The sequence below is a fragment of the Pyrgilauda ruficollis genome, unplaced genomic scaffold (assembly GCF_017590135.1).
Source record: "Pyrgilauda ruficollis isolate IOZ18807 unplaced genomic scaffold, ASM1759013v1 scaffold38, whole genome shotgun sequence".
NCBI lineage: Eukaryota > Metazoa > Chordata > Aves > Passeriformes > Passeridae > Pyrgilauda > Pyrgilauda ruficollis.
In genome coordinates this window covers 1,152,260-1,176,783 of record NW_024525267.1, presented here as the reverse complement: position 1 = coordinate 1,176,783, position 24,524 = coordinate 1,152,260, and the positions used below count along the sequence as shown (strand labels likewise).

Below are 24,524 nucleotides of genomic sequence, written 5' to 3'. Positions count from 1 at the left end.
GCTTGACAGACATTTTTAATGTACAGTTGATTAAACATGCACTTAAGAAAAAAAATGTTCTCAAATGAGATATTGACAACAAACATTAGACAAATTTCACAGATATTTGTGCAGATAATTAGAACTTCAAATCAGAATTTTTAAAATTAGACTGATGTATACTCATATGGTCATGTTAAAAAATAGTTAGATACTAAATTCTAGCTTACAAACTAGAGTTGGTAAAAAATATATTAAAATCTTTATTCCTTTTATTACACTCTGCAAGATTATTGCTACCATGTTCTTTCTGGGTCTGATTAGGATTAATTCCTTCTCCTGACTAAACAAGGCCACCCCAATAATTTTCATGCGCACTTCTGAGTTAAGCAAGGAACTGCAAGGTCAAATCAGCCTGAGTTTGCACAGGATGTTATTGACCTAATAGCTTTCCATCATTACTGCACTGCACTTGATATACTGTTTGATTGCCACACCAGAAATAGCTGTGTTTCGCCACGTACCAATCGATGTACTTTGCCAAGTGTTTGAAGAAACTAAAAAGTAACAACAGACACAATGCAGCTATAATAAAACAAGCATATGCATAATATTATATCAAATTTCCTAATCAAACCTTCAAGAAAATTATATGAAGACAGATCTGGATCTGTGATCAGTTCTTCAAGAAGTAATAGTTTTTCTTCCACTTCCCAACTCCAGACTTAGCTATGTCCCTATTCCTGCACCAGGAATAGGCAGAACCAAAAAGCAAGAGAATCATTGACTGGAGAACAAAACTTGTTAAATTGGGCTGTGTTCACACATTTACCTTTGTCTCCCAAGTCCCTGCAGCAGCCTACATAATGCTTGTTGCCAAATGTTTTGCCATTTTCAGCAAGTATCAGAACAATTGGAGGTGTTTATTCCAGAACCAGTACACTGCATACAAAGTATGAATCTTCCTGCAGAAGCTAATTTGTAACTGCTTGGAGATCTCCCTCTGCAGTCTGCACTGCAAGGTGCGAGTTTAGCAGCACAGCATCTACAATGATCTCTTCAGAAATAGCAGCAGAGGTAGGACATTCTTCATTAGTTCTTATTGATGCAGAAAGCAAAAAATTTTTTGATGAATTAAGTTATCACTGAATTAACTAGCAGTATTAACTATTCTTCTAACAGGAAGAAGAATCAAAGCAGAGGCTACAAGTCTGAGACATCCCAAAAGGACATTTCATGCACTAAAAGAACTATGAGAAATAGTCACCCTGCTCAAGGCAAGAGCAGTGTCCTGTGTGAAGGCAATGCTCTCGCGTGCTGTACCATTTTGAACATACAGTGTTTGCACATACTGTAAACTGCAAATCATATTTCTGCATTTTTTGAACTAGCAGCAAAAGTAGGTACATGTTTTCTGTATTCAGGTGACAATGTAGTTCCAAAAAAAGTTCTGATGAGAAACAAACTCATTGCAAGTACTAAGCTTAAGGTCCTCTGAGATCTATCTCCATTTTTGTTTACTTCTTCATCCCTCTCTCATATTCCTGCTAGTCCCATTCTTGATATGCAATGTTTTTAAAGGATTGGATAGCCTCTTGGATGCAGAGGAGCAAGTCATGAAGAGACATGTTTTACATGCCTTAAGAGATATTAGGTAAAAACAGGAAATATTAAACACAGAGAACTACAGTTTTGAGTCGTGACCTTTTTTTATTACTATTTAATTCTTTCACTGGGCTAGTTGCACGAGGCAGATAATTGCTTTTGCAAAGATTAGGAACAATTTAGTATTGTAGAAAAGCTCTGGTTATTGTCAGAATACAAATTGCCATTAGGGTTGTGTATCTGTCTTTCTCCGTGTGGAAGTCTGGTTGTTGTTTGCATTTATCTGGGAGAATCTGATTAAACCCTAGCAATTGGAAAGGGGAGTCAAGCAGACAGCTTCCCACCCTTCAGCTCCACTGCTGAATTAGCAGGCGACCTTGCACAAAACAATGACTCTGTATCTTCATTTACCCATCTAAACCACACCTATTGTATTTATTTAGCTCACAGGGGCATCAACAGGCTTAATTAATGTTTGCAAAAAGCTTTGAGATCATCAGATGAAAGGTCCAAAATATTTTAAAGTCAATGAGAAAAAAATGGATAGGTGCCAAGAGAGTCAATTGGACAAACGGCTTCTCCTATCAGTATTGTCCATATTTCAGTTTCCAGTTTATCAGTGGAATATACACGGCTGTTTAAATAAAGTCTCACACATGTTCCACTGTGTACAGAACCAGCCACCACAGTTTGGAGATCTGAAAACAGTTAGAAAGCTGTAAAAGAACACTTGGGAAGACATATATTATATTTCCACTCCAACACAAAAGAAGTCCTTTCTCCAGAGTGTCTCTGTACTCTGTAGAAAAATTCCCAGTGGCAGTTAGCAGCACATACATGGAGTTTGATTTAATATTTTTATATGCTGTAATTTTTTTGATCAATGGACACTGAGAAGCATCATCCCTTGACTGTTTTATGAAGAAGAGCTTGAATTTAATAACTGCAGGCATATAATCAGTGCTTAAATAAATAAGAAACTCCCCTTTCCCCAAGGATCCTAATGCTATAGCATCTAGGTCACTGCTATTAACCTCTTCCCTAAGGATTTAGAAATAAATCCAAGATCCCAAGTAAACTCTATTCCTCAGCTGACTGTATTCCCATCAGACTACACTGTTTTCATAATTTTTCTCCTAACCTGGTGATAAGCAGTTTTAGCTTAGAATTGCTCACAGAAGAGATACAAGATATTGCAACAGTGTCATATTCCAGGCAGGACCAGGCCAGCTGAAGATGGACTTGCTCAATTCACGGCATATCCCCTCCCACCAACTCCAAAGCCAAGTCCGTCTTTTGCATTCATAGGTCTTAATTGCAACCTGTCTCCCAGAAACAAAGGTTTTAAACATGCTCATGTGGGAAGAGCAACCTGTGTTAACCTCTCCCACAAAAAAAAATATCTAAAGAGGCCAAGCTCTGGATACTTTGTGGTGTCTCTTACTGAGACAGGCTAGGATAAGAAGATAAAAGATGTGGATAGCAAGCAAAGCATTACAGACAATCGTTCAGCATAGCACACATTAACATGAGCTCCCACTAAATTTAGTCTTTCCAGCCTCAGTTCAGTCCCCCAGGTAGAATAAAGGAAGAGGAGTTATTTCAAAATACCTGGACTACTTAGAAAAGTGCTGAAAGCAAACAACAAAAAATTGGAAGGTGTTCAGAAGATCTGAGGGAAAATGGTATCACCATAGAGCACATCCTGTTTGCTAGTGACTCCTATACTGACTTGTTTCTGGATTAAGTCAGACAGCCTACACCGAGTTGTCAAAATGACAGAGGAATCCCTGTGTTACTTCCAGATTTTCTTCCGTGTTGTTGCACAGGCTAACCCTCAAAATGTGGTGGATTTGAATTTCCAATATTTGCTTAGGCTAACATCTATATAAACCAAGGTAGTGCTGCTGTGCAGTGGTGGAGCACAGCACTGCCTTCTGCTGCTCTGAAAACACCTGGTTTGGGTTTTCTTTCTCTTGTTTTTAATCAACAGGAAAATATAAATAGTAGGTTCTTCTTGTATTTCCTATGTAAACTACATTTCAAAATTAAGTGCTCCTTCAAAAAAAAAAAAAAAAAACAAAAAAAAAAAAAAAAAACAAAAACAAAGAGGACTTTATTTACATTACCATTGTGAGGTACCTAAGTGCAAACAGTGAACAGACTCATGCAATAATGCCTTCTCCAAATTTCAGACATATACTTCCATATGAAAAAAATAGAGCTTGGACAACTAGATAAATTCATAAGTTGAACATGAGAAGCCAGTCTTCCAAAGACAACAACCTCACTGGTTCGGTTTACAAGGTGAAATAGATCACAGATCTGCATCTGTACGGAAAGGGGTAATAACATCTGGAGTAGGTGCTTTAAAACACCCGCTCTGCGGTGAAAAGTTGTTGCAGAAAACATTGACCTCTGTGGTGAAATTTGTTGCAAACACAAAGAAGCAAAGTTTCAGTTTTGGCCTTCATACTTCTTGCAGCAACCTTCCACGGCGCTGTGTCATCGGACAAGTGCAAATTGCACCAGCTGTGTCACAAACTGAGCACTTGACTTCAGGCTATTTTGCCTTGTATGACCCCCAGAGCAGACCCCCAATGACCACCAAACCAGAACATGTGACATGATGAAACCCCATCCTACCTTCAGCTTGTGCTGATGAGGGAGTGTAGAAAAGCGACCTGGGGAGTAAACCGGGCTGGACCCAGCAGCACAAAGGGGACCAGGGCACTGAAGGACCAACAGGACACTGCTGACCACAGAGCTGACCATCTTCTGCTTGCTCTCTCTCTTTTCTCTACATGCTTACCATTACAAATAAAGTGGGTATTGTCAAGCTGGTATTTGGTCTCATTTGCACCTTAATTTGGGCAGAGGACTTTAACATCATATCCTAGCAACATCTTTAGTTTGTATTGCCAGAAGCTGAAAAAGGGAGTAGCTAAAATTTATTTTCAAATAAGTTATACTCAATATGCATCACACCAATGTATCAGTGAGCCAGAGTCTTCAGACTATGTACAAGCAAATGGAAAGAAGAGGACAGGATTAACTAGCTGATGATCAGAATAGAAAACATAGAGCTTTTAGGATCTAAACCTCAATTTTTCCTGGGGGAAAAAACATCAGATGTAGGTGTGTTTATATTAAAATTTTTTTTTTTGAAAGGCAAAATAGGATGCAGTGTGTCATCAAATAAAAACAGCACCCAGTTGCCCAATTTTGTTGTTTTCCTCTATTGGAAGACTGCTCTAATACCATGCACAGGAACCTCTCCTCCTTCATGTTCCTTAGAACTAATTTACAGTAGGATATAAAGATGATATACCCATTATAAAACAAAGATTGGAAAACTAGTGTATGAGTTGTGTATGATTCATGCCTACAGGAGAATCCAATGAAACAAAGTATCTACTATATGAAAATCCCAAGACATTGTCAAATGCTAAGTCAGTCTTTGTGAAATGTCTGATAACCTCTGATCTCATTTCTTATATAAAAAGGTTGAAGCAAGGAGTCACTAGCCCTGCCAAGGTCACACATACCCAAGTCAGGATGAGAATTTAGGTTTGGCTTTGCTGTGAGCCAACCTTTCAAACAAACGTGTTTTGAACTATCGTAGTGATGAGTTGTTGTTGGGATTTGTGTGTTTGCTGATACATTATATAATACCTCTTACACAGTAAAAATTGTTTCACCTTTAAAATAATACACGTGTCCCTTTTAATTTTGAAGGAAATAAACGACGTATTATTTCGTAAGTGGAAGCATCAAAATGAAGTGTTACAGCAGAAGAACAAACACACTGATGACACATGATGTTGATGAAATGCACAAGAATGGACAATTCATTCCCACAATTCTTTGTTACATTTTGATGTTGTCAGGTAAGGCATGTTTCATTCAATTTGACACGTAACAGTGGGTGCTGAAAAAAAAAAGTTTGCGATACTGGAACACTAAATAGTAAGAAAAGGTAAATACATCTATTTTAAACAGACCTAGAAGCATATTTCCCTAATGAATGCTCAGATTACCCCTGAAAATCTAACAGGCCAGAAAGGAAAAATCAACACACTATGGTGATCGTAACAACTGCAAGTGTGGCTTCCATGCATTTTTAAAAACATAGTTTATAGTAAACCAAACACAAAAGCATTCTTTAAGCTTTAAAAAAAAATCCTAACAGTGCTAGATCAAACTTGCATTTTGACTTTATCTGCAAAGACACAACATCTGGTGTGCTTCTGGCTAGACAGCTCCTATTCAGAGAAACCACTGTTGAGGCTATCAAGCAATTTCTATGTCTCCGAACAAACATAAATGCAAGTGTGTTAGCTTATATCCCTACATTAGGAAAAAAAAAAAAAAAAAAAAAAAAAAAAAAAAAAAAAAGATTTTGTAGTCTTCTAGGTAAATTAACTTAGAGACTTGAGATTCTCCACTATTAAACCTGCATTTTCATGGAACAAAATTTTCCCCTTTTTAGAAAATAGCCTAAGTCGAAATGTCGAAAAATCTTATAAGTGGGAAAAAATGCTTTGTGCCTACACCAACTACTAGAAAAATGTTTCTAAATTAATTGAACTCTTTTTATTCATAGCAATTACTGTATGTATGATTTCATCCCTATTGAAGTCAAAGGCTCATTGAACAGAAGCAGCTCTTTTCTTAGTGTTTTGTTGTTTGAGAAAGAATACACAAACAATGAATTTATTAAATAGTAAACTATATTAAAAAAAATGAAATTACGTCCTGTGGGAAATATCCTGGTAAAAGTACTAGTATTTGTAAAATCTGTCCACAAAAGATGATCTACCACCTCTTAAACTGCAATCAGACTAAAAATATTGATCTTCCTCCCATAAAGACACTGAAAAGCAAAACAGTGAAACTGCTTTTTAAGGCATTTTTCTTGACTCAGGTTGTGAGGATCTTTTTATCTCACTACCTACAAGGACTAGATGCTACAAGAAAAAAAAATACTCCCAGATGAGATGCCGCATTTAGTAATCAATAGTGAACAGAAAATCCACACTGTTCTGGGTGATGGTAAGAAACAGTAGGAACAATCACTAATAACTCTAATATACTGTGTGAGCAGATGGCCTAAACTATCAAACGTTTTATCAGTCTCACTGTTTTTTATATTTTAAGAGATAAAACTTAGAGATGATAAACTGTGGCTGAGACAATGAAGGCTTCCATCCATCATCCTGGGCTTCTCTTATTCCCACCATGTGACTGAGTCAAACCAAGTTTATGATATCTTGGCAGGAGATTCCTACAGAAGCTAGTATCTAGACTGAGTACATGTAGAATTCCTTTATTCCCCATAAAAGCAAAATATGTTAATTGGAAGAATCTTCATTTCACTTAATTGAACCAGATCATAATGAAATATTTTAAAAGGCTTAGATTATTCTCAAAAATTTCTGCCTTTATATTGCTGTTGAAACTGTGTTTATTCTCAAGAGGACATCAGGTTTTTAAAAAATGGCATGCTGATCCTAAATAAGAGAAATCTCACTTTAAGAGCACAAGCTCAAAATCTAATTGAAATCCTTGGTACAAGCTGCAGCTCCTCTCCCCACGCGCTGAACAGGCTTGGCACAGCGTCCAGGCATGGCCGGCTCTCTGCTGGGGGCAGCGTTCTCGGCTGTGAAGGCAGAGCGTGCCCTCTGTCACTCATGGCGAGCAGTCCTGTCCAACTGTCTCTTTCCGACAACTTTATCATCAATCTCTTTATTAACAGCTCCGCTGCAGACTCAGAACGCAAACAAGGACAGCGCGCATGCCAGATTTCTGGAAGCACGCGGCACGAGACACCACTCAGGGCGCGCGGCGGGGAATACTGGAGCAGATGACGTAGCACAAGTCTTCCATGCTCTTTCAAGAACTATCACATTTATTATGTTTACTTAGAATCAAAATTCTGTTTGGGGAGAGATGGGGAAGTTGTTTCTCAAACATCAAGGATTGCACACCTTGCCTCCAGTTTTATCTTCATGCCATTTGAAGTGCCCAATCAATAAAGAGTACTTGACCCAACATTCCATTCAACTTGAGTAATTCTATCTGCTTTAGGTCAGTGTTTTACCCTAACTGAAGCAAGTGCCACAGAAATAACCTCACATGAACTGAAAAGTTTTACATGTGTAGACTTTAGGCATGCAAAAAATTTACTTCAGTAACCTTATTCAGGTGATTGGCTTCTACAAATACAAACAGAAAATAGGAATGCTAGATTGTAGATAGAGCAAAAGGTGCATTTGCACTTGTAAGCTGTCCAGTATCTGTGTGGGCCACAGCCATCGTGGGGCAGTTTAAATGATTGGCTAGTTCCTTAAATAAATAAATGCAGCTTTTCTTACCTAATAAGCTGGGGCTTTTATCACCTTACATCAACAAGAATTTTACTCTTTATCCTTTCCTATTACTTTCATGCATTCTAGCTCTTATTTAGAGACAGTAACTTAATACAAAACCAAAGTTTAATCATATCTACATATACCACAAAATATTCTTTCCAAACCATTAATATACCCTTAAATTTGACTTTAATATAGTGTGTATAGGACATTTGTCATTCTTAGTTTATTTTAAACATTGCACTAGAATAGAGATGATAAAAATACTGAGGTAATTAAGATATCCAGACTTGCTGATAGGATCTGTGATCTGGTTAATTTATTAATGTAATTAATAATTAAGTGTAGAAGGCAGAAAAAAAGTTTCTTAAAGACAGCATTCCAGAATTAAGTAAGAACAATAAAAATATACCTAAACTTTATTTTTAAAAATCCTGTTTAAATATCCAAAACACAGATGGAATATGCAACACTGGTTCACCATATTATCTTTTTCATAAAACATGCCCTCTGAAGTTTCATATTAAAGTTTGCATTCTTTTGGTGCCAGCATTAGGTGATGTTTGTAGGTATTTCAAATTTTAATTTGAACTTTGTAGATGTAGCAAACTGCATCTGCCTCTACCAACAAAACCAAGATGGTTTGCTTCTACTGAACAGACACTTAATACTATGATTATTAAACTGATTTAAAATCAGTTTCCTGATTTGTATTACTGACATTTTTCCAATATGAATACTGGATCTGTAAAAAAATGTGAACCCACTAAATATTCAGCTAATACATGTGCATTTCTGACTGTACCATCAAGACCTGAATAACAAGTGATGAAATCTGGTATTGCTCAGCCACAATGATTCAGCCAGAGAGATTAACCATAGCAAAAGTACTTGACTAGTATTTTCATGAACTTACATAAATGATGCCAGCATCACTACAACATGCAAAATACCTTTTCTAGAAATACACCCAACTTCTAAATAATATCTTTTATGAGGATAAACATATTCTGCTTCCTCAGTAACTAGCGCAGTAGTTTTTAGTGCATTTAAGCATAGGTTCTGGCTCAGAGTCAATATTGTATGTTCTTGCTATGCTGAATTACTTTTGGTTATTCTAGATGCTGAAGAACTGTTTCATCTTTTACTGCTGACAAAATTAATTCTCCCATTAAGGTATATTTACTAACAATTGATATTCATTACCACTCAGTTACCATATACTTGTAGCTACAAGTTTAAAAATTTGCCATTTAAGAAAAACCCAAAACAAAGAAATCCCCCCCAAAGCTAAGAAATGCACTAAGAAGTGCATTTAATAAGAAGTGGCACGCACACATAATATCTACAAGGAAGCACAACTTCAGCTAGAACTCATCAACTCGAATGTCTGATTCCAATCAGTATGTCTAAAGCCATCTGTTAAACCATGGCTTATTAATGTTAATTATTTTGGCTACAACAGTAATTTTCAGCTTCTTGTTTGCAGATCCTTATGAGTCAGTGAACTTAATTCAGGAGGTTGATGATGGGTAACTCAGAAAAACAGGCTATTGAAACCTATTGCTAGTAGCCTAAAAACATTGAACAGCAATTTGTGTATTTACTAGCAGATTTTTATTGGTCAGAGAAAATAAAAGATGAATTAAAGCTATAAATAACATTATCAGCTGTGATGAAAGGGAGATGTGGTGGGCAGGATATAAAAATGATTGATCTGTTTTAAACAAGACAATTTCATGCTGTGAAAAATATATACAACAGAAAGGTTTATTGTTTTAGGCAGGGCAATTATAATATGAAGACCATAATCATCAGTGGTTTTAGCAGGTAAAGAAATTTTAGTCAAAAGTAGACTACTTATTAAAGTTACTCACATCAAGCATTTGGAGGATTGGGCTCATGCTGATACAAAGATCAATCAAGTGATGCACAGCTACCTGCAATTTTTACTTGTATTTCAGGACACGCTTAAACTACTTAAGAAGAAGAGAAATAGTGCCATCTGCTGACATAAGGAATAGGCACTTGCAAGAAAAGCCTGAGGTGCCAAAACTCTTACAGCCAATGTTTTTAAAAAATGAAGCTCAAACAATTGCCAAAAATAGTGTACCCCCAAATTGTTTAGGCACGTGTTTGTTCTAGTTTTGTCCACTTTTAAGAATTTAGGATGAAGAGATGGAACGGATGCCCTTAAATGTTTTGTGTGTTTTTGTTGACTCTGCCCCACCAAAACACTGCACAATTCACAATCTTTCCCTTTAATAGCTAGAACCCAACATCCTTCTGAGTGTTATTTCCACTTCTTATAGCACACATAAATGAATGCTCTCTAAATAAGCATTATCTACTCTGTTTCCTTTAGGCCATACCATATTCTGCCTTAGCAGAAAATTTAAGAGCTAAGTAAGAATTAAGAAAAGTAAAACCAATTTAGTACAGTCAGAAAAATTAGACAACCATGGGATTGTGCTGTTTTTTATTGTGTTTTCAATGGAGAAATACATCATCTGTTTACAAAATAGCTCTTGAAAAATACAAGGAGTACAGATACTATAAAACAAAGCAAACTCCAGTCATGAGACACTACGTACATCATGCGAAAGCAACAGTCTGATCTCCAGGTTATGAAAACTAGAATTAAAAAGTCACTATACAGAAAGGTTCCAAGTTTCCAGCTTGGCAAAACTTGGGTGCAGTTACATGAAACGTTTAATAAAACGAAAAAGATTTTCCGATGTGTAAACAAAATGACAAGACTAAATTTGTGCCTGGCAATTTCGATCTAAACTCCATAGCTACACAAAATACACAGACAGCTTGTACACTTCAACTGTTAAGATATAACCTTCTTTGGGGGGTGGACGACAGCAGGCTGCACAGGGCAAGGAAAAGAGAAATATTGTATACTAGACATCTTAGACAAATGGCAAAAAAAAAAAAAAAAACCCTTCAGTTACTGCACAGCCTAAGTAAAAGATAAGCTACACTCTGACTTTGGAGAATTAATTTAGAAGGATAAGGGGGAGAGTGTAAGTAATTTAAGTTGTAACATGAAAGATGCATGTGTAATAGGATGGAGCACAATGGGAGAAGGGAGTTCATAAAACATGCTAATCAAAGTATGGGAAGTATGATTTGACATCCCACATATTTCAGACTTAAGTAATAGTAACATGAAGTTTGTTATCTACATCTGGTATTACTGTTGGTATCCCTCATGTTCCTCAAATACTGTTCTTTGCCATGAGAGCTTCAGTTCTTTCAAAAGAAAAAGCTGTTACTTTTTTGATAGGACTACAAGAACAAAAAATAGGAGCAAGAGAGCTTACTAGATGTCAAGTGCTTACTAGAAATATGATTTTTAAAAATTTGGTGTTGTTCAGTATGTAAAACTACTTGTGATTAACTATCTAAAAATAAAAAGGTTAAAATTCTTAGGGAAAAATCTTTTTGCCTTTATTTAAAATTTTAAGCTTTTTAATGCATACGGGACCTTTATGGAGTGTACAAAAATCATATTTAGTGATTCAAAGGCCATCAAGACAGGTGGTGTATTTCACAGGCACACAATATTTACCTAAAGAGTTTAGTCATGGGACAAATTCTGAATTTGTGCCTAGAGGCCCACAAGGTATTACAACTAGGTAAGGGGCAGGGGGGAACCCAAATGAGTACATGGCTTCTTTTTATTTTGTATAAATAATTATTGTTCTATATGGTGCATACAAGCGGAAAAAATAATTTGGGAAAAAAAAAAAAAAACCCAACAGTAAATGCAAAATATTTTCCCAAGAAATAAAGGGATACAAAAAGGGAATAAGGAGTTCAGTTAGGTCAAAAGAAAGTTTATTTACTATTTGATTGCTGATCTGTATGCACCTTAAAAGAATCCTATAAATAAAAGTAGACCACACCTTAATCATGTCCCACCAATACCAAAACTTCCCCATTACTTCCTCAACTTACGTCTTATGACCCCAAGATTTGACATTACATTTTAAAGACTTACTGCTGCTTGATGGCAGTTGAACTAAATATACTATACACTTTGTTTTCAATGTATAGTATATCACAGAATGTCATCCAATTTGCAAATTACTACTATTGAAGAGACTCTTCAATAAAATGAAATTTTATCAGCTAAAGATCTAAAATTAGTCATACTCCAATAAAAAAGTACATAAAAGTGCATTTAAGGGATTCTTATGCCAGTTTTATCTCAATTTTGAAACAATGCATCAAACAAATTCAATCAGAATGTCAAATATGGCTACAAATAGTGTTCATGTTTTTAAAGGCAGTAATCCTTCGAAATATTTAATGTAACTGTTGCTAACACATTAATTGTACTCCTGGCTTCACATACTAACCTGGACTTCCAATCAAGCGGCGACTTTAGTCCAGAAAGGGAAGTGCACAACATATACCTAAATCCATTTGCGATTATTTTCTAGTCTTGCACCCTCCGTTCTCCTTTTTTTTCTAGCATTAGAAGACAACAGGTTGAGTTGGCAGATACTGTTTATGGACCCCTGAGGTGGTTTTTACCGGTTCAATCTCAATTTTATTGAATTCTTGATAACAGGAATAGGATTTGCAGGAAGAGCAGGGATATCTGAAAGGTCTGTACTGGGTGTTTTCTGAAAAGAAAAGAAGTTTGGTTGTATTTTAACTTTGTAAATACAAAAAGAAAATATTGTAGTAATTGGCATTAACTTTCAAAACAAACATCTTTAGAAGACTTTTTAGGAATACATGAAGATTATAAAGAGAGATGCAGGTATTTCCTTTGCCTACAGAGTCCTTAATAAGGAAAATTTCTAGAAGAATGTTTGTGTTCTTTTCTTTTTTTGACAACTGCCAAGAAATTAGCTAGTGCTGCAGATAAAGCTGGACCTACTAATAACCTGTATTATAGTAAAACATCCATATAATAAGGATGCTTGACCAGTAACATCAACTATCTGATCTACATGTTCAGTATTTAAAAACACCTCTTAACAATTCAGTGTTAAGTCTCTCTCCTTACAGACGAGTGATGAAAAACAGTTCCCAATCCAAAGTGTGTGTCTTCATACATTCCAGACTGTTAAAAAACTCTACAATCAAATTTCCAATTTTTCATATTGGTTGAGATTTACATGAAAAAAAAAGTTACGAACGCTAAAAAGGTACTGTATGAATGTGTTAACAATTCCACCTTAATCTCAACAATTTTTCCTCACTTAAAAGACTTAAATGCCATTCAGAAAAATTATATCTAAAACAAAAGGAAAAGACAGAAACACACCCAAGATCCAATGAAGTTCATTAATTTCTCACTTGCTGTACAGGCTCTCTAAATTTGGGGCGGGTTTTTTTTTTTAAGTATTTTCACTTTCACTGTTGCACATTATTTGCCATCCCAATAACCCAGTTATTATGCAATACTCCACATCATTTATCATAAAATGTTTTCTTACATTATAAATGTTCAAAATTTATATAAGGTATCTTTGATCCACAGGGAAAACTGCATTAAAATGACTGCTCTTAATTGCTGCTTTATTAAAAATAAATCAGTCAAGTTAACATTGACTGATGTGTTACTGCACAAAGTAGCAGGGTCCCAGGACAAAATAGCTCTGGGCTTTGCATCACCCCTGCCCCGAGTAACCAGCCCCCTACTTGGTACTGATCTGCAGTTTGCCATGTTTCTATTTTCTGCAACATGGGCACTGTTTTAAACAAAGCCAACAAGAACACTGAAAAATGACAGAGGAGGCTCACCATCCTTTGTAGTTTCCAGATTACTTTTGCTGAAGTAACAACCATACAATCTGTAAAAAGGCTACAAAGCTTTACATAATCCCCCACAACAACAGACAAAATAAAATTGGTGTACTTACTAAATGATCTAAAAACTTCCCCGAAGCAGTTTAGGAAGTCCATGTAGCGTCTACAGTTTTTGCCAACAATTTGCTATCTTTATTCAGTACTGCTCATACAGTTCAAAATGTCCAGTAAGAAATACCATTATTACTATTGCAACAATCTCTATTTTCAAACAACATGTTCGCTACACATACTTTAATCATTCAAGTGTGCATAAAGTGCTTGATAGTGATACTTTGATCAGCAGAGCACTAAGAGAAGTTTAAAAATGCTAGTAAGAAGCAAAGGTGCTCTCTGAAAGTTGTTACAATACTAGAAACAAAAACTTAAGTGCATGGTAGAGAATTCTTACTGTTTTGAAAACAGTGTTAACACTGCTAACACCAGCTGGCTAAGGAGTGACAAACTTACAACTTGTCTCTTGTACCAAATATTAGAATCTGAAGTTACATTTCAAACATCCTCAACCTCTACCTGGATATCTTTGAGCAGCAGCTATTTAAAGCATTTGTTTCCTTGTTAGAAAGGATTATTCTGGGATGTGCAAAACACAAAGGAATAAACTGAGCCCTTTACTTTGAAGGCACAATTCAGAAGAGCGAATCCAGCTTCGGTCAGTTAATATGGCAAGCCATACATGTTTAGCTACAATGCACATTCAATAAGATCAATGACCATCTAAACCACAAAAGTTGTGACAGTAACAACAGGTAGCTTACCATAAAATGGATTTATATTTAAAATTATACATTTATTTTTAACATCTGGACTAATTTCAGTTTCAATTCTTTCACCACAGATTAGCACATAAACACATTACATGGCAGTATTGCTTTTAAAAACAGTACCTGAGGAGCTTGCAGAGAAGTTGTCTGAAGAGTTTCTGTTTGAGAATTAACATTCACTTCTGTCTCAATTTGCTCCTGAAAAAAAACCAAAACAAAAGCATAACCACAGTTACACCACTTCCAGTGAGCTACTTATATAGAACACCCAGCACTCCAGAATTATTTACATTGTGCATATATAGCAAAAGAAAAATGCAAGCATTGATGCTTGCTGCGTTGACACTCTTCCTTTTAGGAAGGAATCACCACACTGGAGAATGTTTCACTTATTAGGGATTTGACATCAACACAAGCTATGTAACTTATCAGCTGTCACTTGTTTAACCAATTAACACCTTTTATACAGACTCCTATGGCAAAACATTACATGTCATTCAACTCACTAAAGACAAAAAGTGTATTATCAAGGAAGATCATGTGAAAAGCTACAGAATTTGTTTAAAAATTCAACAGCTTTTCCACAGCATTTGCCATTCTGCCAGTAAAGTTTTCCTGCTGCTTTAGTGGGTTGAATCAGCTTTCTGAATGAATAGGTGAGTGTCAGAGACTGATTTGCAGGTGAAACAGTGGGACTACAGGACTAAAGCAGGACAATGGCACATTCTCATTTTAATAAAAACAGTCTGCTAGCTCAAACTGTACCATTAACACACCCTAAAAAAAGGAATGCATTCCAATAGATGAAAACCTGTGTTTATGATAATTTAAGAAATTTAATTCCACCATTTCCTTCCCTAGATATTAAGGAAAAAGACTTACAGGAAACTGCCAATAAAAACTAACAGGCTTACCTATGTCTTTTATAATTATCTGTATTCAGTGGATCTATTTTTGAAGTGAGGATTAAGTGCTTACATGTATTTCTGCCTTCACCTGTCTTAAGTTCAGAGACATTGCAAGGTGACTGCCTAACAAGATACAAATTCTTGCTTATGGCCATTGAAGCTATAAACCAAAGAACTTACATATATGCATAAGCATAACTTCCAGAGTATTCCAGAGACAACAGAATGTGCCCCATAAAATCTGCAAAACTCCAACTGGAGAGCTGCTATCATAAGGCTAAAAAGAGTCTGTCACCCTTTCTGTTCACCACTAAGGCAGAAAAATTGTCTGCTAATTACAAGATACTGGAGAGGCACAATGAATCTCCTAAGTCCCCAAACAGTATGCTGTAACTTCACACAATAATTTCACTTGCACAGAAGATTTACTTACTATCACTTGAAAGGTCTATCTAAAAAGTGAACAAGGTGGCTTGCTTTAGGATGCTCAGCCCAACATGCAAAGTCCAAATGGAATACTGAGGACAATTGTTCTTCCACTAATTAACATACATCAGGTTTGGGATGCAGGAAAAACATGGCACATTGACACATCCTTAATCTAATTTAACAAACTGAAATACAAATATCATGATTGATTTTTTTACCATGCTTAATCCCACATGAATGACCAGCAAAGAAATGACAGTGCTATGAGAGTATGGATTTGGGCTCAACTTATCATGGCAGCAGGCCATTGACTCCATCAATACTGACAAACATTAAAACAATAAGATATACTTTTGATATCTTTACTGGAGACTCTAGATATAGACCCACTTTTAGTCATTCCTAGAGAGAAACACAGTAATTTTCCCAAATAATATATATAAAATTATACAGTCTAGGGATATATACCTTAGTTTCCATTTTTTCATGTTCATTCAAATCTATACAGCTAGTATCTTCACTTATTTCATCCTGCTGAAAAGCAAACACAGAAACTATTACAAATCATAAAATCATGTTTTTAAAAAAATCAACAAGAAAATAAGGTCAAAGTGTTTAAAAGGACAGAATTAGTTGGAAGACTTAGCATATTACAGGCTTACCAAAATAATTATTTTTAAGATAAGAATCTAGATTCTAAGCACTTGTGCTAATGCAGTACATGTGTCACATAATGAATATCAACAAAATAAAAATACTAACACCTTGGCAAGCTGAAAACATCAAGCAGCAATGCAGTCAGAGTAGGAAATATCTGAAACTTGGAATATGCGAATCAGCACCCTGGGTGAAATGAATATTCAAAGTTTTGAACATTGCTATGGTATGATCTCAAAATCTCAAATACCTCTTCAATTTTAATTTTCTTAGGAGATTCTTCTTTATGGGGAGAAGATGTCCTTTTCACTGCTGCGACAGGGCTAGGCATTTTTGTTGCAACATTTCCTGAACTTCTTGGTGATGGATTTAATAGATACGCTGAGGGAACAATTCTAGAGATGGTAGGCTTTGGTGGTGGAGAAATGGCTGGTTGTGTGGCAGTTTGAGGAATGCTTTCATTTGAAGTACCTATGGACAAATAATTTAAAGACCTTGAACAAGATGAATCGACACAATCATTTTAGCTCAATCACTGGTATTTTTGGTCTCTAATCAAAACCCCTGACATCAAGCAGGCATCAAGGAAGTGGTACAGTTAATGGTGTAGCATCATGTTTGGAACAACAAGTGTGCATACAATGCACAGTTTAATTTCAAGCTCATTCTTGAGCTTGAGTGCACCCTCAGCAAGTTCACTGGTGACACCAGGCTGTGTGGTGCAGCTGACACACTGGACGGACAGGATGCCATCCAGAGGGATCTGGACAGGCTGGACAGGTGGGTCAATGCAAACCTCTTGAAGTTCAACAGAGCAAGTGCAAGGTCCTGTGGCTGGGTTGTGGCAAACCCAGGCACACCCACAGGCTGGGCAAAGAAGTGACTGAGAGCAGCCCTGAGGACAAAGAATTGGGGGCAGTTGTTGATGAAAAACTCAACATGAGCTGGCAAATGTGCTCACAGCCCAGAAAGCCAAATGTGCCCTGGGCTGCAGCCAAAGGAGTGTGTGGGCAGCAGGTCAAGGGAGGGGACTTTTCCCTTCTACCCTGCTCTTGTGAGACCCCACCTGGAGTGCTGTGTACAGTTCTGGTGTCCCCAACATAAGAAGGACATGGAACTGTTGGAGCAAGTCCAGAGGAGGCCATGAAGTTGATAAGAGGACTGGAGCACCTCCCCTCCAAAGACAGGCTGAGAAAATTGGGGCTGGTCAGCCTGAAGAAGAGAAGGCTGCATGGAAAACTCACAGCAACCTTCCAGCACCAGAAGGGGCCTACAGTGAAGCCAAAGAGGGGTTCTCTGTCAGGAACTGTAGTGACAGGACAAAGAGCAATGGGCACAAAATGAAAGAGGGGAATCTGGGTTAGGTATTAGAAGAAATTCTTTAGTGTGAGGTACTGTGACACTGGAACAGGTTGTCCAAGGAGGTTTTGGATGCCCTGACCCTGAGAGTGTTCAAAGCCAGGTCAGTTTAGGCCTTGAACAAACTGGTCTAGTGGGAAGTGTCCCTGCCCATTGCAGGAGGGGTTGGGATTAGATCATCTTTCAGGTCCATTCCAAGCCCTTAACACATGATTCTGAGAAAGAATTCCTGTACCAGACATAGGGTAGCCATGGCAATGACACTCTGCTTAGCCTAATTAACCCTGCTTAAGGCAGACTATATGAGCTCAGACAGAGCTCTGTATAATACAGCTGTAGTATTTGTGTACCTAAGGAAATTCTACTGCTTCTGTACTCAGCTATATATATGCATTGCCAAGACTGCATTAAATCAAATCCAAGAGCAATCTGATACTCCCTTTTTCACTCAGAAATTAAGTTTATCATTTCTCAGCTTAGCTTATCCAGTGACAAATATGAAGTCATCACAGAGCATCAGATAAAGAATTAATATTATATACATCCTTTTGAAAAATGCTCCATATGACAAAGCTCTATCTCATCAATTGCCTACCTCAAACCAATAAGCGCACATAGGGAGATGCTCCAGGATGAGAAAAAATACATTGAGGAAATTTTTCATTAACAACTATCAGGTGATTAACATTTTGATTAACCAAAATATAAGAATGAACAACTTCTGATATGCTTCCAAATCCAAAAACCAGTCACGCCATTTAAGCTCCATTTAGTGCTCATGGACAAACTTACTCACAGTGAAGCACCTGTGACACGATAAAAATCAGAGAGAAGTAAGACTAAACCATGCCACACGTCAAGAGCGAATGAGAGATTTCATTTTGAAAGACTAACCAGTCACTCCCCTTTTCCATCTATTTCTGACTTGCTCCTTGTACACTAAAGCTCCATCAAAAAAGAAGAGTAGCTGATTCTAAGGAAGTATTTTCACCAGATGCTTTTATTCTTTGACTTAAGAATGAAATTTTAAAATTATTTTAAAGTAAAGTGAACTTTTTCTTGCAGAAAACGGAGGATAAAGTCAGCACATACAGTGGGACATATCTGAACAGACATCAGTAAGGAACATGTGTTTCTGCTTACATCTGAGTCTTCTGCATTCCTAGAATCAATTTCATGAAGCACAAGGAGCGGGAACATGGGAGGACAGACTTCATACAAACAGTACAGAACCACCTTGAGTTTAACTACAAAATGAATTAAAAATAAATATAAAAATTGTTCTTCCAGCTTCAGATAATGTTTTCCTCATTTAGTTAACCAAACTACAGACCTGCATTAGGTCATTGGAACACTACTGCTATTGTGAATGGTAAATATAAACCTCTAAGAATAAAACAAGTAAATATCACAGCAAATATTCCTCTGTGATCTTCTGAATCCTTAAGAAATTATTGAACTATGTGTATGAAGAACACATTAGAGCATGTGTTATGCAAAGACTAGAAGACTCAAGCTGGAAGAAAAACTGCCTTATAAACATTACCAAAAATTCAACAGAAACAATATGCTACGCCATTTTCCTTACCCCCTGAGCTTTCACTGGAATTTATTTGTGGCACAGTGACTTCAGAAGCCTGTGTGTTGGTCACAGATGCTGCTGTTACAGCTGGCGCAGGACTGCTTCTGCTAAAAAGAGAAAAATCATGAAATGCTGAAGACATTAGTAAAGCTATGGTGTTACATGATCAGCCTTTCATCACATCATATGTGTGACCAGTACACACAGCTGGTATTTTACCTACATTACAGAGCAGAACTTATGCCAGTAAAAAGGTAAAAGTGAGCATTGGCAATCTACTATCAAACAAAAGCAATGGAAGCTATTTCAAATATTGAATTTAAATCACTCAATGACAGTTTTGAGACCAGAAAAAGGCTGTATTTAAAAGACAGGCAAAAATTCAGGCAGTGCCCACCCAAATAATGAGTATGGGAAAACACAGCAACTGTTTACTGAAGGATGAAAAAGAAATCACTGTAGAAGGACCAGAATAAAAAGTTTGGTTTTAATTTGCACACACTGTTACAATGACAATTTCAGACTAAAATCATCAAAAACAAGGCCCGGGGCTTCAAGTGACCAATCACAAAAATGATCCCTTTTCCATCATCAAGAAATTGGGAAGCAGTGTGTGTCTAAAATCAGCCAAGGGCAATTTCCACTTCACTTGTGACATCCTAGGTAAGACAGATTTATTTCAATAGCGCAGATAGTGGTATCAACTACTGTTAACCATTTACCAAGGAAGACTAACTAAAAGAACTCTTGTCAAAAGGACTAAGTATTTCATCCTACACACATCCTGTAACAGATGTGCAATACTGCTGAACTGTGGGAGATTGATGATAACTTATGTGTATTAAAGAGATGAACATGAGACCCTTGAAAAAAGAGAGTACACTCGCTTAAGTACAGTAAACTGGAGTTAAGGTAGAAAAAGACTTAATACAGAAAGTTAGTATTAAGTAAACTTTAACATGTACAATTTGAAACTAGTGGGAAATTATGTTCCTATGCTTAATTTGCATAGGTACCATCACTAACAGCAAGAGCACTACTGATTTCCCAGACAGAAAATCTAAACCTCTCTACTGTCTTACACTTGGATCCAAAACACAAAATACTCCCTCACCCTCACAACTATCTGCTCACTACTTCTCACTGCCTCCTACTGCAGGGCCCAAGTTTTTCTATCATCATCTTCTTCTAAGCATTTTTACCCAACTTTATAATTCCTCATCTCAAGTCCAGCACCATGCTCCCTATCCCCCAAATTCTGCTACAGTACTCGAACTGAAATAAGAGTGTTCACAATCTCCATCCAATTTGGAACATTCCCACCATGGTAACGGTGGCATCACATGTGTGCAGTATTTGGCATGTGTTTAACACAAGTAATTCAGGAAGACAGAGCAGCAACAAGACTCCAAGTCTCCATTACCCCTGAGAACTTCCAGAACTGTTCAACGGACTTGTCTTCATAGCACTGGTAGGCGAAGGCACAGACGTGCTGTTATCACTGTCCATAGACAAGTCTAGGCTGCTGTCATTCAGAGCTGTCAACCTGATCCCTTCTGTTGAGTGCTGCAAGCCACAAGGCAAAGGAAAATTCTGTTAGTCTAAATACAAGTTTAAAAATCATCAGAAATTCAAGTTATTTAAAAATGCAAACTTAAATGGACAGTTTTCAAATCCTTTTACATGTAAATAATCCACTATCCTCTCACTACAAGCACTGACATTTTCATGTTCACAGCTCTGGTACAGGTCTGTCTGAACCAACCACATTCAAAAACAAACTGTTACTGTACTTAATGATTATATTTTCAGCTTTATTTCAAATTTCTTTGGTTTTGTGGACTTAGAAATACTTTAAAGTAAGTGATGTACATCAAAACAAACTGATGTACACAAAAAGAATTTAAAGAGGATTTGAACTTAGTCCGTGGAAAAGAAAAACCCTTTCCTGACATAGTACTACTACTTTAAGTGACATATTACTTCATACTTACATTGTTCTCTGAAACAGATCTACACTTGGTGTCAATAAAGACTTCCTAGTCCTTAAAACAGCATTCAATATAAAACAGCAATAGAAATAAAGCATGTTATTCAGCTATACTTAGAATATGTAGCAGTGGTTTAGCTATTAAAAAATCCAAGCAAACCTTCAGATTAAGCTAATACAAAGCAGTAGGGATTGTGAAACAGACTGAATTGTTCAATTCAAAGTTTCACCCCTTCTTACTGACTTGACTAAAACTAAACAACAATTCAGCACAACATCTTAATTAAAAACTAATGCTATCATTCTCATATATGACCACAGGTAAACTATCCAGCCAGACAAGAAGACACCACCCACACTACTGATATTCTGAGAAATCTAGTATTATATTCAGTGCATCTAGTAATACTGCTACACTCAAATGAGATCATTTGCAGGTAAAATTAGGATCTCAAAATGTGATTTTAATTCCTTGATTAGTAAACCTAAAAATCTAAGTAAACCTAAATCAGTAAACCAAAAATTTGAGAGCAATAGCATTTTCATTGCTCTCATATATTAGAGAAGTTTACCTTTTTCTTTTTCTGAAGCACATGATTTGGTAGCAGTTGGTGAAGTTGCTTACGTTTCACATGCCTTGCAGCAATCTTCATATCCATCTCAAACATCTTGCTGTTTATTGCTTGCCTATAAACTACACAATTAGAATAACATTAACACATACTGAAGCATTTTGCAAAGTCCACTTACTTGCCCAGGCAGAAAGAATTTGCATTTCAGAGCACTTATTATCCTCAAGAACAAGAATAATGTTTCCTTGTTCTGGAGGAAGAAAGGGAACTGCCTACCATGCCAGCACTGATAGTACAAACACGAACATTAGTTTGGAAACAGGTGACCTGGTTTTCAAGAAACATGTCTTGCAAGCACACTGTATTTTCAACAAGTTTTAACTGTAAGAGCTCTGAAGCAAACTCTCCATCTCAAAAGGACTAAAGATGGAAATAAAATTTCCTCATAAGAATTACAGCATTTTCATACAATTATTTTCTTTGCAGGTGATTTTATTTATGCAGCTCCTTCACCAAGTGGGTTTTAATTCAGGAGTTAAGTGCTCATTTGCCACCTAATGTATTAAAATTACTCTGGCAACTCACTCATCACTAAATTTTTATACAGAAGTAATTTATGTTTAGATTTTTTTCTGTTTTCTTGAGCTTTTTTGTTGCTCTGTTTTTTAGTGTTTTTTTGTTTTTTTTTTAATTTTGTATGGTCATCTTGGTGGTTTTGTTTGGTTGGTATTTGCTTCTTTTAGTTTTGTCTAGTATGAGAAGATATTTCTCTTCACCTTGGAACACCTGCTTCTGGAAAGTCACCATGGTAAGTGCTAGTACAAGAACTGCGCTGGAACCCAGCATGCTGGGTTCAAGTAAAGCCAGGTAAAAATGAAAAGGTTGTTCTTTCACACTATCTCTACAACACTGAACAAAAGCTGGGACAAATGTATGAATAAAAAATGGTTCTGTAGCTCTTAAATACAAAAACTCAAGAGGTATCTCTCTGATTCACTGTCTATTCTACAAACATTGAGCAATCTCATTGAATAGGCTGTGAACAGGTAATTAAAAAGGGTTTAAGAGAGAGGCACACAAAGAGCTCAATGAATACTGAGTATTAAAGCAAATACTGCACCACTACTTGGTATTGAAGAAGCTCATAAAACCTCTCTGTAAAAAGCTATATCGGCTACAGCTAAGGTAGAAGCGTGCTCAATGAAACCAGACACTGTTAAAGCATTCCATATTCCTGACATTAGAACTTATCAAGGTTTCCATACACTGAAAACCTAGATCACTCTACATGTCTCTCTTCCTCCCCTTGCTCCCACTAAAAAGCAAGCTGTTCTTTATCATGGAAAATAGTTAGTTACTTTTAATAAAATCTCAGGATCTATTCCAAAAGACAGGGCAAAGAAGTCTTTAGGCTGAATTACAAACAATGAAGACAGGCTCGCACTAGTTTCAGATTACCAAAAAACCCACAACACACAAACATAAATAGTTTACTAGATTGTTACTTCTGACGCATGTTCACAAATCAAAAACTGTGCATCACAGTTTGTAAGGATCTTGATGAAATGCTACTCCACTTATAAGTGCATCTATTTAGACAAACTTCAGGAATATAGTGCAAATAAATCACATCAAAAATTTTAAGTGCAAGTTTTAGTCTTTTCACACCAAAAATCTGACCAGTATACTACTGAAATATCTGTTTATAAACAATGAAAGACATGAGAAACTAACTTCTGAATTCCTTCCCTCTTTCAAAGCAGCAGCCAATGTATTATCTTCTCAAAATTCTCAAAAATTAGAATGATGTTCCTATAGTTGCTAAAATTTCACCTTCATCACTAATAATTACAATAAATATTTCAACTCTCAAGAAAGAGATGCCCCTCTGCAGCTATATATGACAATAAACAACTTTGAAACCTTGTCATGATTTATAAATATGCCTATATGTTTACTGCATTCATGGGTGTGAGGTGGAAGGAGGGCCAAGGTGTTCAATTAGCTTGCTTCCTCAGACTGAGTCTTAGAAATTCAGAGACCATGGCTGCATTAGGTAACACTTGGAACTTACTCCTTCAGCACTGTAAACACAGAATATTTGAGCCTCAACTGTTGCTTGTTTAAAATTAAAAAAAGAAAAAACCAAAACAAAACAAAAAAAACCCTGTAAATCTATTAGATAAATTTGTCAAAGCTACTGTTCCTGACACTCTGGTGTCACACTCTGCAGCTGCTACCAATTCTTTGCTTACAAAATTGCCTGTGTCTACTAAGTTATTTCTGTGTATCAAAAAGTAAACATCAGAAAGTCAAAAAGCTCTCCTCCACTGAGTGTCAGACATGAAAGTAAAGATTACTGAATCAATTATCTAGTATGAAACACCATGGAATAAAAGATATGTTGTTACTCCACTGATAAATTTAGTTACACCAAATAGCAAAAATATTTAAACTATTGTCAAAA

The 24,524-nt window shown here is 36.4% G+C and overlaps 1 protein-coding gene across 4 annotated transcripts in view; it reads right to left on the bottom strand.

Annotated features, from left to right (window-relative positions):
- Positions 1 to 10,420: 10,420 nt before the first annotated feature.
- The window catches only part of PAPOLA (poly(A) polymerase alpha), a 43,825-nt gene continuing 29,721 nt past the window's right edge, over positions 10,421 to 24,524 (bottom strand). Inside the window, exons 16-22 of one of the 4 annotated variants that reach the window (XM_041476144.1) lie at positions 22,058 to 22,179; positions 20,919 to 21,061; positions 19,502 to 19,599; positions 16,805 to 17,025; positions 16,366 to 16,428; positions 14,684 to 14,758; positions 10,421 to 12,601 (exon numbers count right to left, since the gene is read on the bottom strand). In XM_041476144.1, coding sequence (XP_041332078.1) covers positions 12,506 to 12,601; positions 14,684 to 14,758; positions 16,366 to 16,428; positions 16,805 to 17,025; positions 19,502 to 19,599; positions 20,919 to 21,061; positions 22,058 to 22,179 — 818 coding nt within the window. In that variant the 3' untranslated portion in view covers positions 10,421 to 12,505. Of the gene's footprint in view, positions 12,602 to 14,683; positions 14,759 to 16,365; positions 16,432 to 16,804; positions 17,026 to 19,501; positions 19,603 to 20,918; positions 21,062 to 22,057; positions 22,180 to 24,524 lie in introns of all 4 variants that reach the window. The other 3 variants (XM_041476142.1, XM_041476143.1, XM_041476141.1) reach the window with 3 other exon arrangements.